The sequence below is a fragment of the Corvus hawaiiensis genome, chromosome 15 (assembly GCF_020740725.1).
Source record: "Corvus hawaiiensis isolate bCorHaw1 chromosome 15, bCorHaw1.pri.cur, whole genome shotgun sequence".
NCBI classification, from domain to species: domain Eukaryota; kingdom Metazoa; phylum Chordata; class Aves; order Passeriformes; family Corvidae; genus Corvus; species Corvus hawaiiensis.
Genome location: NC_063227.1, coordinates 17,778,417 through 17,793,170, shown reverse-complemented (window position 1 = coordinate 17,793,170; position 14,754 = coordinate 17,778,417). Strand labels below are relative to the sequence as shown.

Genomic DNA, 14,754 nt, shown 5'->3' with positions numbered 1-14,754 from the left:
TGGTTGCATACCTGCCTGTCTGGGGGGACCTGTGGGCAAGGGGCTGGACAAGGACGAAAGATAGAGGCAGCAGAGAGAAGCAGGTCCTGGCTGTGCAAGGTTATGACTCAATGCCAGGTCTCTGAAAGAAAACCAGGTACCCCGTGCCAGGGAGTCCCTGACCCAGGTCCCCCATGTCAGGGGGCACCTGTCCCCTTGCAGAGGAGCCGAGGGCTCTGAGCCTGCAGCCCAGCGGGACACCCTGCAGCAAGGCAGGCCCCAGGCCGGTCGGGATGAGTGAGGGGATGCGGGGATACAGCGAGGGGGATGAAGAAAGGCGGGAGGGATCTGGACGCCGCTGGCTGGAGCCGCCCCGCGGCAGCGGGACCCCGGCAGGGTGACATCCCCGGGGTGTGCCCGAGCAGGGAGCTGCGCCGGCGGCGTTGTGTAACCACAGCCCGCATCCAGAGGCAGATGCGCTCCTGCTGAACTGCCCTTACATAAACCAGCCCGCGCCTGCCGCTGCGGAGCCCGCAGCTCCCTCTCGCGACAGAGCCCACGGGCGACCGGCCCCGCTGCGGCGCTGGCACCGCCGCTTCCTCCAGGGAGCCAGGGAGGGGGGATCAAACCGTCTCCAGATGCTTTTATCAGTCAGGGTAATATATGTGGAAGAGAGAGGGTGATGGGGCTAATGGCACAGAAGGTCCTGCTCTGTCCCGTGACCCACTGGAGACAAGGAAGGTCTAACACTGAGGAGAAGAGAGGAAGAGAGGAATGCCCACCGAGTCAGCTGAAGACCTCAGGTCTGTCACGCGCTTCCCCTCGGGACACATTGGGGTTGGGGGACCTCGCTGATGATCCTGGCCTGTGCTCTGGGCAGGGGTGGGTGGCGGAGCAGGGGAAGAAGGACTGAGGAAGGTGCTGTGTGAACCTGTGATGGAGTCCGCCCTGCCAGCTGTTTCCAGGCTTGTTTCAGGGTTACAAAAGATGCTCTCATCGAACTTGTGGATGACATAAAAAAGAGGGATACAAGGCCCCTGCTAAGAGGGCTAGGAGCACCCGAGTGCTGCACTGGGGCTCTGAGTGGTCAGCAGGATGAGCAGGAGCAGCCAGCGTGTCCTGGCAGAAGCAGAGGCCAGGAGCATCCTGGGCTGTGTAACAGCGGCACAGTGAGGAGGCGAAGAGAAGTGATCCTCTGCTCTGCGCTCCCTGCACCACGTCGTGATACAGCAAACAGTGCCGGGCCCCCAGCACAGGAAAGGGCATCAGCAAGGTGGAGAGACTTCAGCTGAGGCCACCAGGCAGCCTGGGGCCTGGAGCACTTGCAAAGTAAGAAACAACTGAGGGAATTGGACTTGCTCAATCTACAGAAGAGATGGCTACAGCCTCGTGTGAGGGGGTTATTGAGAGGACAAACCTGGGCTCTTCACTGTGGTGCATGGCACAAGGACAAGAGACAGTGGGCAGAAGTCAAAACAACAGAGACAAGAGAAAATGCCACTCCCAGAATAATAAAGTATTGGTTTGTGGATCCAGAGGGGCTGTGGGTTCCCTGTCCTTGGAGGGTTTCAGGATCAGATTGAACAAAGCCCTGGGCATCCTGGTCTAAATTCAGTGTTGACCATACTTTGAGGAAGAAGCTGAACTAGAGATATCACAAGGTCTCTTCCCTCTTAAGTGATTCTCTGATACTATTTCCAGAAAAAAACATGTGGGAGAGATGGAAAGTCTCAGTGACCAAAATATCCCCAGATCTTTGCTTGTGCAAAGACTTCTGAAGCACCTGGAGAGGAACCAGCATTTTACAAGTGTAATAGTAAACCAAGAGGGCATTCCCTTCCTTTAGGTCATGGATCCACAGACTGTCACCAACCTTCCCAACTGCCTTTGTGTCTAAGCCATAAATAAACTCCATTTGTCTTACAGAGGGACTTCAGCACTTAAGGGCTTGGCAGGAAATATTCTGGGATTGAAAGCATGCCTTAGGACCTGCCAGCTACTTGGAAAGACACACTATCCCTTTAATGCTTAGCATATACTTACATGGCCCACTCCAGCTTCTCATTCTTGATGGAGTTATACAGTGTCTGAAAAAAGAACAAGGAATTAGCTGTGTCTCTCATGGAAGTCGTGTCTGCTTGCAGAGGCATCTCCTCCTCCACACCCTGTCTGTATTCTTGGAGAGATACTTTCCCTGCTGAACTGTCCTGGAGCAGCATTCCCCAGTGAGCAGGGTGACTGCTGTCCTGCTGGACCCCTTCTTGTCTGTGTGCCACACTGGGTATTGGACCGGACACACCAGCAGCAGAAGGCAGCCAGCCCTGCTTAGGAGCCTGTGCATGACATTTTTGACTCATCCGGGGTGCTGCACTTAGTTCTGAGTGAATCCTGGCCTACACACAGTGGTAGAAGACTCTGGGATATGCCATGACACCTTCAATGCCTTAACTAGGGGAAACAACAGAGGAGGCTTGAACTGAGTATCAGGGGAGGAATGAATGACTTTGGAATCAGTTTTTCCAGTTCCTTCTGTGCAAAATTCCAGTGGCTTCCTGGGGCACTGGAAAAGGAGCAGGAATGGCCTAGCAAAGCAGAATGTGGAGGTGGTCCTGACCATACAGAGGGGTAGGATAGGGTGAGGTCTGCTGGGAGATGGGAATGTCACCCCAAATATGATGTGACACCCCTGATGTGGCACCTCTCATTCCAACCTCCTTCCATACAGCGAAATTCAGGTCAGGGTGCTGGACCTGCAGCAGGTGCAGAGAGCAGTGGTGCTGCTAAACCACGTGGCAGGAGAAAATCCTCCCTTTGGGGCGTTTAACCATATCCCATGGTACTGCACTGGTTGTGTTGGAATGTTGCATCACGTGGTGGTGAAGGCAGAGAAAGGTTTCAGTGCTGGATGGTTGTGTTTTGGGGTGGGGGGTACCTTGCTCTGGGCATTATCTGAGCTGCTGGGGGAAAAGGGCCCCTGGTATGCTCTGAGGGCAGATATGTCACAAATCTGGATAAAACACCACCAAGGAACAGATCTACTTTGGCTCACTGCAAGTTAGCAGAGACATTCATGAGGATTACAATTCTACTCCTGAAACAACTGGAAAATGCTGATTGAAGGGCTCAGAGAGAGTCCCAACAGGACTACCTGGCACTGCAATAATAATGACAGTATCCCACTGTCTATTTATATCACATTACCTTCAGCAAATCCTTTGCAAAGTCCTTCCCATCGTTCAGCCCATCCAGGTTCGCTATGAACTGTTGGCACGACATCTTTTTGCCAATGTTCTGTAAGGCAAAGGAGCAGCTCATTAAACTTGTGGAGAGTTTTGACTTTATTCAGTTCCTTTCAAAGAACAATTTTATATGTAGTGCTGGAGCCCGGGCTTGTCCCAAGAGCTCAAAGGGCTCCTGATCTGATTTTCTGTTGGGCTGTCTGCTTTATTTGCTCATGCCAGCATCCAAATGTTTCAAATTACTTCTTTTTTAATGGTGGAAACAAGACACTTGAAAATAGCCTCTCCAGCTCTTGCTGGAGTGGTCCTGGATACAGGCTCTGTGTCTCAAAACCCAAGACAAGCACTCAGCCTGGTAAAATGACAGTGTTTGGATGGGGCTCCAAGCCTGCTGTGAGTGAAATTGTGTGAGCTTGCAATGCCAGCAGCTGGAACAACCAGCACTGGGCAGGGGAATGCTGGTCCTTGATGGAAGCTGTTATTTTTGATTGCCATTACAAAAAGAAATGGTCCAGCTACTGGTACTGCGGGAACTTGAGTGCAGCAGCATGAGAGGGCAATGCACGTACAGTGGGAGAATCTCACAGCCTGGAACACGCTCACCATCAGCTAATGCCAAAATATTTGGTACTGATGCTTCCAGGCCACCTGGCATCCCTGTGGCATCTGCCTTCCCAAACCCTTTACCCTTCACTTCCTCAGCCTGCAAGGGTCGAGGCAGGCAGCCTTTTTCCAAGCCTCCCCTGCAATCCTGTCTCTCCAAAGGGATGGAGCAGAGGTGTGGAGGAGTCAGTTCAGAAAAATGAGTTTGATGTCACAAAGAAAGATGTGTGTCTCTAGGGCCCTGTTATATCGTATCCTGCACACCCTCAGTGTGTGGGGCAGACCCCAGTGACATCACATGGAGCAGGCAGTGGAGTCAGTGAGGAGAGCATGAGCTGCCACCGGAGGTCCTGAGGATCCCAGCAGCATCCTGACATTGCTGGGCTTCACATCAAGGTATGGACAGGGTGGCCATCCAGGAGGATGTGGGAGGATGGCCCAGAACAGCAGAGTCAGAGCCCTGCTTGGGGCTCAGTGAGGAAGAGGAAGGGCCTCAGTGACTGGCAGGGGATGAAGTGGCAGCAGATGATACAGGACATGTCCTGCAGGGTGAGATGTGTCCTCTGTGCATGGAAATAACCTCCTGAAAGAGATGACACCTGAAACCTCTGCCCACAGATGTGCACTGCAGATCACCTGGGGGCTTCTCTGCAGATTAAAGCACCAGGAAAGAGTGAGGCCTTGGAGTGAGCACACCGTGCCCCCCCACACCCCCCGCCTTCTGTGTGTGCAAACACTCTTGGGCTGCACAGGGAGCCAAGCACTGCCTTTGAGCAGCTCTGTCTGATACTCTTAATTATGCCTCCTGCTGGTGCCAGCTCCAGATGAGCTGGCTCCCTTGAGAGATCAAGAAAAAGAGGAGTAAAGCATTGTTATAAATCTGCAGTGCCTGGGGATGTGGTGTGGCACAACACAGTTCAGCCCTCGTGGCTTTCTCCCAGTGAGCCCCATTAGCCAGACGTGCCAGCCAGTGCTCATTGGGTACACGGGCTGCAGAAGAGCTCAGGAAACGAGCAGACATGCTGGGATCTCAGCAGAGAGGAGAGATTTGTGTGCTTGCTGGCCAGCGAATTTCAGCCACAAAAGATAAAGGAAAAATCCAGCAGCACAACAGAGTGTGGGTGGAGAAAGGAAGGCGGGCAAGGAGCCTCCAGAAGGAAGGGAGTTTGGAGGTGAGGCAGGTGTTGCCTGAGACCTTGAGGCACGGAATTGCTCTGCACAGAGAAGGCACCTACTCCCAGCCCTGCCCTGAGGCAGGGGAGCAGAGTGCACAGCACTGGCCTTCGTGCCCGAAGAGATCTTGCTGTAGTGATTCAGCACTGAATGCAGAGGCCAAGGCATTTTTGGAAGTGAGGGGATACAGTGAGATAACACAAGTTAACAGTCTCACAGGCCCTTTGTGGGGTTTCTCATGTACGTGTCTGGGACTCATATTCATCCCAAGGGATGCCTTCCTTGTTGTGTCATCTGTCTCTTCCTCTGGTGCAAGAGACCTCTGAGCTCACCTGGGGCAGCAGCCACACTGTGGAAAAGCAGCTAATTGCTGAGTAATTGATCTGGTCGTGGATGTGTTCTAGGCTGCAGGAACAAAATCATGCCCCTGCAGGGAACCAGCCTGCAGATTCTGGGTACCAGTGAGCCCTGGGCCACACAAAGCTGCTGTGGGCAGACCGGTGTCACTCTGCAGGGCTGCTCACACCTCGGAGCTCTCCAGCCCTCCTAGTGCTGCTAACACAGCGCTGCTGCTGACACTGAACCCTGAGCTCGGCTTAAGGACACCACCACAGGGTTTGTAAGATTAACAGCAATGGGCACCTGGAGTTAGGACCTGCCCAGGATCCCATTTCAAGCTTTGTTCGGGGCTCTGCTTTTTGAATAAATCCCACTATAACTCCAGAAGGTGGCCTTTGCTAAAGGACCAAAGTGCACCCATGAGTGCTGGTGATGCAAAGGTGTTGATCTGTCACTGTCCTCCCATGGCCAGGAGAGAAAAGTGACAGTGGGAAAGGAGACATCCCCAAGCTTTGTCTCCCTGGGGCAGAGATGGAGCAGGGCAGTGGCCATAAGATCTCCTGGAGCTCAAACAGCACCAGCAGAGCAAGGCAGAAAGTTGCAACAACTTGGATTATCCTACAAGTATAGTCTGGGAATGCTTGTCATACTTGGAATGTTTGCTGGTAACCGCTGGCTTTTAAAACCAACTCCAGGTGCTTCCATGAATAGGGAATGTCTCACTTTAAACTTTTCGGGGTGGTTTGGAAGCAGGGTTTGAGCACACCTGAGCAGAAAATCAGCAGTGCTAAGGCCAGGTGCAAATCTCCTGTTTTAAAGCCAGTCATTACCTCAGTGTCATGATCTTTGCTGGAATGGTGAACCAGACCATGCCAGAGGCACTGCTGTGAGGAACTGCCCCTCTACAGACACACACCCACCCCCGTTCCTCACCGAAGGCATTTCCCACTCCGGCAACGCACAGTAAAACACTGCAACACACACACAACATTAAAAGGGGAGGTAAAATCAAAAGTGACATGGAATATCATGGCAGCATCTTTAACAAGGAGGGGTGGGAGGTCAAGTCACACCTTCCCAGGTACACCACAGTTCATGGATGTTTCTTTACACCAGGAGCATTTCATGTGATGGTATCAGCTGCTAATGGCTTGCTAAGTAGGGAAGAACACTGCACAATCACTTCGGATTCCAGACAAACAGAATTCCTTACTGTTTTTAACACAATCAAAACAAGTCAAATGCCAGTGCTTTAAAGCAAAACACTAGAATGACTGCACTTACCACCTGGTAAAGGGTTAAAGAGCAGAAAGAGAGGTTCCAGGAGCGGAAGGAAATTAAAAAAAAAAAAAAAAGGAGGAAAAGGAGAAGAAGAAATTAATGTTACACATGCAGAAAAATAAAGAGAAGATTTTTTCAAAGAAAAGCTCAGGCATTTGCACACCTGGTCAAAAGAAAGCTATTTTTCCTGTGCCTAGATATCATGAGAACATTTCTTCTTACCAAGCCTCTGAGCCAGCTTGACAATGAAGAATAGGAATGGCAAGCTTTTTGAGGTTTAGGTTGGTTTTTTTGTCTCTTCAATTATGTCTAACTTCCCAGAGGCCTGTTTTGGATTTTTTTTTTACTTATAAAAACTAGACAAAATAAGATTATTTTGGATCGAAGTCACATAGTTTGCCTTTTGCCACAATGCTGCTTTTGCTGCTGCAGGAAATGATTTGATGGAAATAATTTCTTGGCTCCAACCATTTTGGATGGAGGATGAATGCACTACGAGACAGATCCCACCACTATCGCCCTGTGTGCAGAGACAGGTTATTGGGAGCCTCTAAAAGGTGGTGAGAGATCTTCTCACAGCTTCTGCTGTTTTCCAGCCACTCTTCTGGGCACTGAGCTCTGCTTGCTCTGCTCTTTGTCCAGAGGCCTCTCTGCTAAGAAACTCTTCAGTGGCTGCCTGTTACGTCTTGGGGAAAAGGAACAGCTGGAACTCACTTCGTGTTTTGGGAAGGAAAGATCAAATCTAGACCTGTGTGAACCCACTGGCCCCTTTGCAGCAGTTTCTGGGAAGAGGTGTCTGCGCCACAAGAAGGAGCAATCCCACAGGGACTGACGGGGAAGACCTCACTGAGAGCTCCTGGGACAGGGCTGAGCTGGGCAACAGGAGGGACAAAGTATCCCTGGGCAGGATAACCGATGTCAGCAGGACATGTGCCTTTGGCTGGAGCGGGCAGTGACACTCCTGTGTGGACTGTCCCCAGGTCTGGGCCTGGCACCCAAAATTCCACCTGGAGCAGGTCAGAGAACTCTCTGCCAACCTGTCTTAACTGTCCAGCAACACACTCAGCGTACGGGAACAGACCTCTGCCCTGGGAAGGAATAAAGGATGGATGCAGCTCCAAGGGCTACTTACATGGCCATGGAGGTCTGTGTTCAGCAGCATCAGGGCACAGGTGAGCGTATGAATCCCATCTGAAACACACAACAGTCACACAGCCATGGCTCATTGCTCCCCTTCTCGTGCACTTCTGGTGTTTGTCTATGGCTGATTGCTCCCCTTCTCATGCAGTTCTGGTGTTTGTTGCCTTGGCAGCCCAGCTGTTGCAAAACCAAGGCCAGTTGCTGTGTCTGGGGACCTTAAAGACTACCTGCTTCCTTCAGCTGTGTAGGATTTAAAAAAAACCCCAAACAACACAAAAAACCCCAAAGACATCCTCTTTTCCCTCAGACTACACCTTTTCCTAAAACAACCACCAGAAAATTGGCTTCAAAACAGTTTTGCTTTAAAAGACCAAACTTCCCACTGAATCTTACTCCATATTTCCATGGGCTAGATGATCTTTAAGGTTGCTTCCAACCCAGACCTTTCTATGATTTCATGATTTCCATTTTGTGCTGATGCCACTGCAGAGTGGGGCAGAGACCCAAAGAGGGCTGGTTTGCCCTCAGCTGATCCTGGTCACCTCAGGGGTTTGTCCTGAGGTCTTTAGCCATTGTTCCTTGGCAGTCTGTAAGCTCTTGAGTGGTTCAACAAACATTGTCCCTATAAATCAGTGTGGCATTTTTGGCTTTCTGACTTAAAAAAAACTCACAGGAAGCTTTCCTTCTGTGTGAGACAGCACAGCCGCCTGTTCTACACCAGTAACTGGTAGTTTGCTGTTATTTCAAAGCCATGAGGTGTCCTGAAGCTTTTCAAGGTCAGGACGTGAGTCTCCATGGGCCAGCTCACAGCACTGAGATGCAAACACATTCTGGGACATGGACTGGTCCCTGAAGGACCTCACAAAAGGGCTAGAGAGCACCAGGGAGGAGGCAGGGCCTGGAATATTACTGTCACAAGCAGCTGCTTTGAGTTTAGAACAACGGTGCCTTCCCATTGTGCATTTTTAAGTCGCTGTGGGAGGTTGTGGGTATCTCACTTTGGTCAGGTAAATCATGTCCCACGTGGCCCCATGGTGGAGCTGGTGTCCCAAAACCTGTCATTTTCTCACCCACTTTTTCTCCCAGCTCACAGAGAGTCAAAACATAATCATAGAGTTCTTCCATGTCTGGGCTTCACCAGTGCAGGAAAGGAATAACAGGACAACACTCTCTGGGAGAAAAACCAGTCAGCCTCTTCTCCCAGGCAACAAGTGACAGGAACAGAGGAAATGGCCTCGAGCTGTGCCAGGGGAGGTCCAGATTGGGCATCAGGAAAAGTTTCTTCACTAGAAGGGTTGTCCAGCATTGGAATGGGTTACCCAGGGAAGTGGTGGAGTCACCATCCCTGAAGGTGTTCAAGAAACAACTGGATGTGGCACTTAGGTCCCAGGGCCCTTTCTGTAGGGTTGGGAGGTGGATGCAACAGAACTGCAGGATCACTTTCATGGGGGAGTGTTGGAGAGGGGCCACGACTTAGCCTGTGGGATATTTCAACCTGCAGTTTAATGTCTGCAGGGTGGGGGACCCTTCCCAGTGAAGATCATCTTTGGATCAGTGGAGGAGGACATCACACAAACTCAGGGAAATGAAATCTAGACTGATATTTTATTGGGATAGCGCTGATAAAGGCAAAAAGGTCATTCTCTTTTGAGCATAGTGAGCGTCCTGTTAGCTTAGCAGAGGAACTGGTGGGTTCATGCAGCACTAGGCACTGCTGCCCTTTGGGGAGCCTGTGAGGGGGAGACAAGCAGGAGGTCTGCAGCACGCAGGGGGTGGAGGAGGAATCCCTGGCACTGCCGTGGTGCCAGCTGAGAGCAGCTCAGCGGCCTGATCCCACCCAGGGGGCATTTCCAGGTGCCTGTGAGCAGGGTTGTAGTGCCATTCATGTAAGTGCAAACCTTACAGGACATGCTCCTGTCTCTGTGTGTGGGCCACGTGCACCAGGAATGACCTCTCCCATTTAAAAATCAGTCCAACGGTGGCCCAGCACTGCTGTGTTCATCACTAAACCACATCTCCAAGGGCCACATCCTCATGTCTTCTGAACACTTCCAGGAATGGTGAAAGTGCAGAATTGTGAAGGTTGGAAAAGACATCTAAGGTCATGGAGTCCAACTCTTAACCTAAAAATGTCAGAAGAAACTATATCCACTTCTAAAAGATAATGTGAACAGGCTGAAAGTAGCTAAGAAAATCTGCAGCTACAGTGAGCTCAGAATTTTATCCAGCTGTGCTTTCTTCTGCTGCAGCTGAAAATGTGTGGAACACAATTCCTGTGCGGGGCAAGCCAACAGTATTCCTCAATTTGCATGGAAAGGTTTTCCATTCAATGGACAAGGTCCTGGGCTGAGCTAGCACCAGCCACTCATTTGCCCATTGTCAGTTGTCACTTTGCAAGCCACAACTGGGGTAATTTGCAGCCCCTGAGAACCACCCACCACCTCCCTGGTGCTGAGCAAAGCACGGCCACTGATCCAGGCTCCAGATCTAGTTCTCCTTCAGCACAGCTCACATGGATTTAGGAGGACAAGGCTCCCTGGCACCCCACACTCAGACCTTGGCTGAGTCTGGCTCTTTTTGGGGGGGGGGGGTCTGTCAGCACCCAGCATCCCCAGTCCCTCTCAGGGCAGGGATAAATGATCAGGTCAGGATCCCCGGGAAAGGGAGAAGCTGCAGCTGTGGGTGGTGGGTTTTGCACTCCGGCTCTGTGCACAGGTTCCCTGTGAGTGTGCCAAGAGCCAGTGGGAAGGAAGCAGTACCTTCGGAGGTGCTCTCTTCGGGGTTGCACTGGCAGTAGCGCCGGGAGAAATGGATCAGCACCCGCTCCCGCTCCTGCGTCTCTCCCATCAGCGGGAACGCTTTCAAGAAGGTCCTGCAAAGAGAAAGGGATGCACTGCTGAGCAGTGTCCTTGCTAAGGAGGGAGATGGAAAGGGGTCATTTATCCTTCCCCCAGCCCCACACCCCTGTGTCCCTGCAGAGGGGATGCAAAGGCATCTGTGGAGCTGTGCAGGGAAATGTGCTGCCAGCTGGGATCTGACCCACCTCTGGTGTGAGGGCACCAGCATGGGTTGCCCATCCCAAGGGAAGAAGTTGCTCCCACTTGCTCTGATTCTGCATGGGATGGGATTCCTGGGAAAGCTGCTCTCCACCCTGAGGAAGCAGGCTGTGGGCCCTACTGTTGAAGCCCACTTTTGGTGGTAGCACCTTGTGCCAAATGTGACACCAAAGATTGAATGACAGCCTGGATCTCCCCCCAGTCCCTGCTTCCATCACATGGATGGCTCCCACAGTGCTGGGAAGCCTGGAGGAAATCCCAAAACCCCACCACTCTGTCCATCCCAGTGCTCACCTGAGTGCTTTGTCAAGGGTCAGGCCAGTGAAGTCAAAGAAGCTGAGATACTCCTCTGCTACCAACTTGCTAAATTCGTTACTGTAATTAAAGAGGGAGTGGTCAGCCCCTTCATATGGGAAGAAGACACTGTCCACAAGAGGAACAGCAGAATGCTGCCTCTTGGCCAGCCCAGTCCCAGCAAGACACTGCAGACATGATCCCAGACCAAGGGAGACTTGCTCCTGGCCTGAAATGCTGCTGGAAGACCTCACTGATGTGCCCACAGGCAGCCCCAGACACCTGAGAATGAGAGACACCTGCCCTGCTGCACTCCTGTGTTGTGCTGCTGGCCAGGTCATGAGGATATCCTGTGCTTCTCCAGCATCTGGTTCTCTCCCACTGCTGGATGTGACCCCTCCTCCCACTGCAATATTCCCACTCTCACCCCCAGAGGCTCCCATCCCACGCTCTCACCAGAGCACCTTGCTCCTGTGGCAGATGGATGCTGCTGGAGACTGGAGCAGAGGAGCTCAGACGAGTTCCAAGCAGGGGCTGCTGGCTCTGCCAAGGGAGCTGGACAGTGTCACAAGACACCAGAAGGCAGCCAAACCCCTGGAAACAGCAAACTCCTGTGTCTCCAGGGGCTCAGTGACATAGATGGGACTCCTGTCCCTGAGCTCCAGAGCCTGTTAACATGCCCCAGGCCATGGGATAACAACAGTGGCCAGGGCAAGACCTTGTCCCTCCCTAGGGTGGGCTTATATGTCTTCTCTGGTTTCCTCACTCAGGAATGATCCTCCTCTGTCTCTGTGCCAGTGCCAGCCCTTCCTGCAGGAATGGGTGACACTTCCACCATGACGACAGAGACATTCCTACAAGAAGAGCAAGGCATTTCCCAGGGGGACATTCCTGCCATGCTCTGGCTGGTGGCCCTGCAAGGCATTTCCTGTGGGGACATGCCTGTCATCCTCTGGGTGCCCTTTCCACACAGACAGCCTCTACAGACCTCCTCTCACCTCACACCCTGGTTTGATGCTCCCTGCCTCTGCCTGCTTTGGGAGGGTCCAGGCACCAAGAGCTCTAACTGGCCTGCTGGGCCACAAGCCACCCCAGGGGAACACAGGAGCCCTTTTCTCCCAGTCCATTCCCATGTGGCTGGACACGGACAGATGTGTGTTGTCTCACAGCCTGAATCCCACTGCCCTGCAGACCAAACCTGTATTGTCCAGGCTCTTTTTTGCATCACAGTCACCTGGGTCACTTCAGATCCATAAGAAGCTTGTGTGAGTAAAATCTCATCTCTGGGGGCTCAAATAGGCCATGTGCCCACATCATGCTGCCCACTGCTGGGACTCTGACAGACCCCATATCCCAGGGCACTGCGATGCTGGAACCGTGCTGGGCAGTTCTGGGAAACCCTACAAGGAAGTGCCTGGCACTGCCACCTGCACAGCCTGGGACAGTTCAACCCCCACCCAGCACAAGATGTGACTGTGGGCACTGATGGAGCTGAGACAGGGCCACAGACCAGTGCAGGAACAAGAGTCTCCCATGGAGAGTTCAGTTGCCCAAACACTTGCCCTTCAGAGGACAACAGTAATTTCTGGATTTTAGGTTAATTTCACAGAATTGAGGCAGATGGAAAGAAACTGTGGGGAGATATCCAACCTGCATTTCCTTGTTTATCAAGCCTTCTCTGCCTGTTTGACAATGATGAATGCTTTTGGCTTTGGTTTACCTTTTTTTTTTAGAAAATTGCCAATTATCACAAAGAAAAAAGAAGTGGTAAAACGAGGTAAATAGCTTTAAAATTTCACTTCTTGTACAGCCCTCCTACATGGAGCTGGCCTGAAAGCATCACTTCAACTTAGTCTGCTCCCAGCACTATAGGTTGGTCTTACATTGTCTTGAGTGAGCAAGACTGACGTAATACCTGTATTAATACCTATAAATACCTATCTTCACCCTATTTCCTTTCCTGCTCTGCAAATCCACCTGCGTGATGCAAGAGTCTGCAGCTCTATTTAGGTCCTATGTCAGGAAATGGTTCAGATGTCAAAACCCAGCTGATAAAAACAAAACTTTTATTTCAAAGGCTGTGTGAATTCCCAGATGTGGGTCACCAAACAGCCTCCCAAGGTGCGAGGGTTGCAGGTGTGAGTGAGGACTGCAGGAAACAGCAAGGGGACAGACTCAGAAACCCAGTGCTTCAAACTTCCCCCCCTCAGTGAGCTGTCATGGCAAATTTGAAAGAAAAGAGAAGGGTATTTCACTTGAGGCAACAGCAACCAGCAGTGCACCTGCTACAAGAACCTCAGCAAAGGAGAAGAATGAGGATGTTGCCAGATGATGCAAAGAGCCTCTCCAGGAGACAATTCCTGGGCTCCTTCTGCCCCAGGACTAAGGTGGGAAGCACAGACAAGCCTTGGTACTGGAAGTGTGGGTACTTGCTGAGGGACAGGTGTGTTCTGCTGAACTAGGCAGGGGGGAGACATTTCAAGGACAAAAAAAAGAATAAATCCCAGCAACGCAGGTTATATCTGATCCAGGCGAAGGATGATGGGGATTGGTGCCTTCACACCCACTGGCATCCTAAAATAATCTGTTACTGCTACACTTGTTACTGTTACTCTGTCTCTTAGAAATCTCTGTAACTCTCCCACTTTTGAATATTTTTTGATTTCCCTTCTGCCTTACCCAGGCAAATTTAACAGCTGAAGAGCCTGGACCTGCTGTGTGTCCCTGGCTCTCCAGCAAACCCTTCCTGCCCTCGTACAGACTGGGTTGGGAGGCTCTGCAGCAAGAACATTTTGGGGTGCAGACAGGAAAAACCCTGGGAGTGGCAGGGAGCCCAGTGCAGAGGCAGGTCTGGCTCCCAAACCCTTCAGTCTGGGGATTGCTTGTGTCTTGCTGGGCTCTTCCCAAAGGCAGGAAGCTCTTGGTTCTAGTGGGCAGCAGCCTGTGGCACTGCCCAATACTGCAGGCAGCTTGTAGGATTCGTATTTTAAGGTCATTGGGCTTCCAGTTTCAACTGGGAGGATCTCCAGCAGCCCTGACTCCAACCAGCACACAGGCTTGTCCCTTCCTGCCTTTTCCTGCCCTCCCAGCATGACCAGTGCTCCCCAGGCCCGTGTTTCTGTCACCCCCTCACAGGGCTGGCTCTCACGTACTTCTTCCCAAGCTGTCGGGCCACGTCGCAGCGCTTGAAGCCCTCGAGGTTGTAGAGGCGCTTGGCCAACCTCTTGGCAGCCTCGCTGTCCGCCCTGCAGCCGTTGGCCAGGGTGTCCGTGCTGCCCTGGTCCAGCTGCTCCGTGCTGCCCATGTCCGAGTCAGAGTCTGACAGGGTGTCCTTCAGGCTGGCGTCGCTGTGCAGAGACAAGAAACATTCAAGGAGCCACAGCAAGGCTGGATGAAACCCACAGAAAATGCCACATTTTGATTTCTTCTTGCCCTCACAAAAAATGTATGAAAAAACAGCAATATGGTTGTGAGCTGGACACTGGACAAACCCTCCTTCCTTTCAGCTCAAATGAAGCAGTGCAGTGTAATTCCAAACTGGTAGAAAAGGTCAGAGAGAGGGTGACTTCCCCCTGAGAAATGAGAATGTATCAAAGTAAGCAGCCTCAACACCTCCTAAGCTTCCTCTCTTCCCACTGGGGATACCAAGC

General features: G+C 51.8%; 1 protein-coding gene across 4 annotated transcripts in view; it reads right to left on the bottom strand.

Annotated features, from left to right (window-relative positions):
• Nucleotides 1–14,754, bottom strand: part of PSD2 (pleckstrin and Sec7 domain containing 2) — a 71,720-nt gene that overhangs the window by 14,670 nt on the left and 42,296 nt on the right. For 3 of the 4 annotated variants that reach the window (XM_048320278.1, XM_048320280.1, XM_048320277.1), the window contains exons 5-10: nucleotides 14,257–14,451; nucleotides 11,105–11,185; nucleotides 10,514–10,626; nucleotides 7,745–7,805; nucleotides 3,181–3,271; nucleotides 2,023–2,066 (exon numbers count right to left, since the gene is read on the bottom strand). In XM_048320278.1, coding sequence (XP_048176235.1) covers nucleotides 2,023–2,066; nucleotides 3,181–3,271; nucleotides 7,745–7,805; nucleotides 10,514–10,626; nucleotides 11,105–11,185; nucleotides 14,257–14,451 — 585 coding nt within the window. The remainder of the gene's footprint in view (nucleotides 1–2,022; nucleotides 2,067–3,180; nucleotides 3,272–7,744; nucleotides 7,806–10,513; nucleotides 10,627–11,104; nucleotides 11,186–14,256; nucleotides 14,452–14,754) is intronic. The other variant, XM_048320279.1, reaches the window with a different exon arrangement.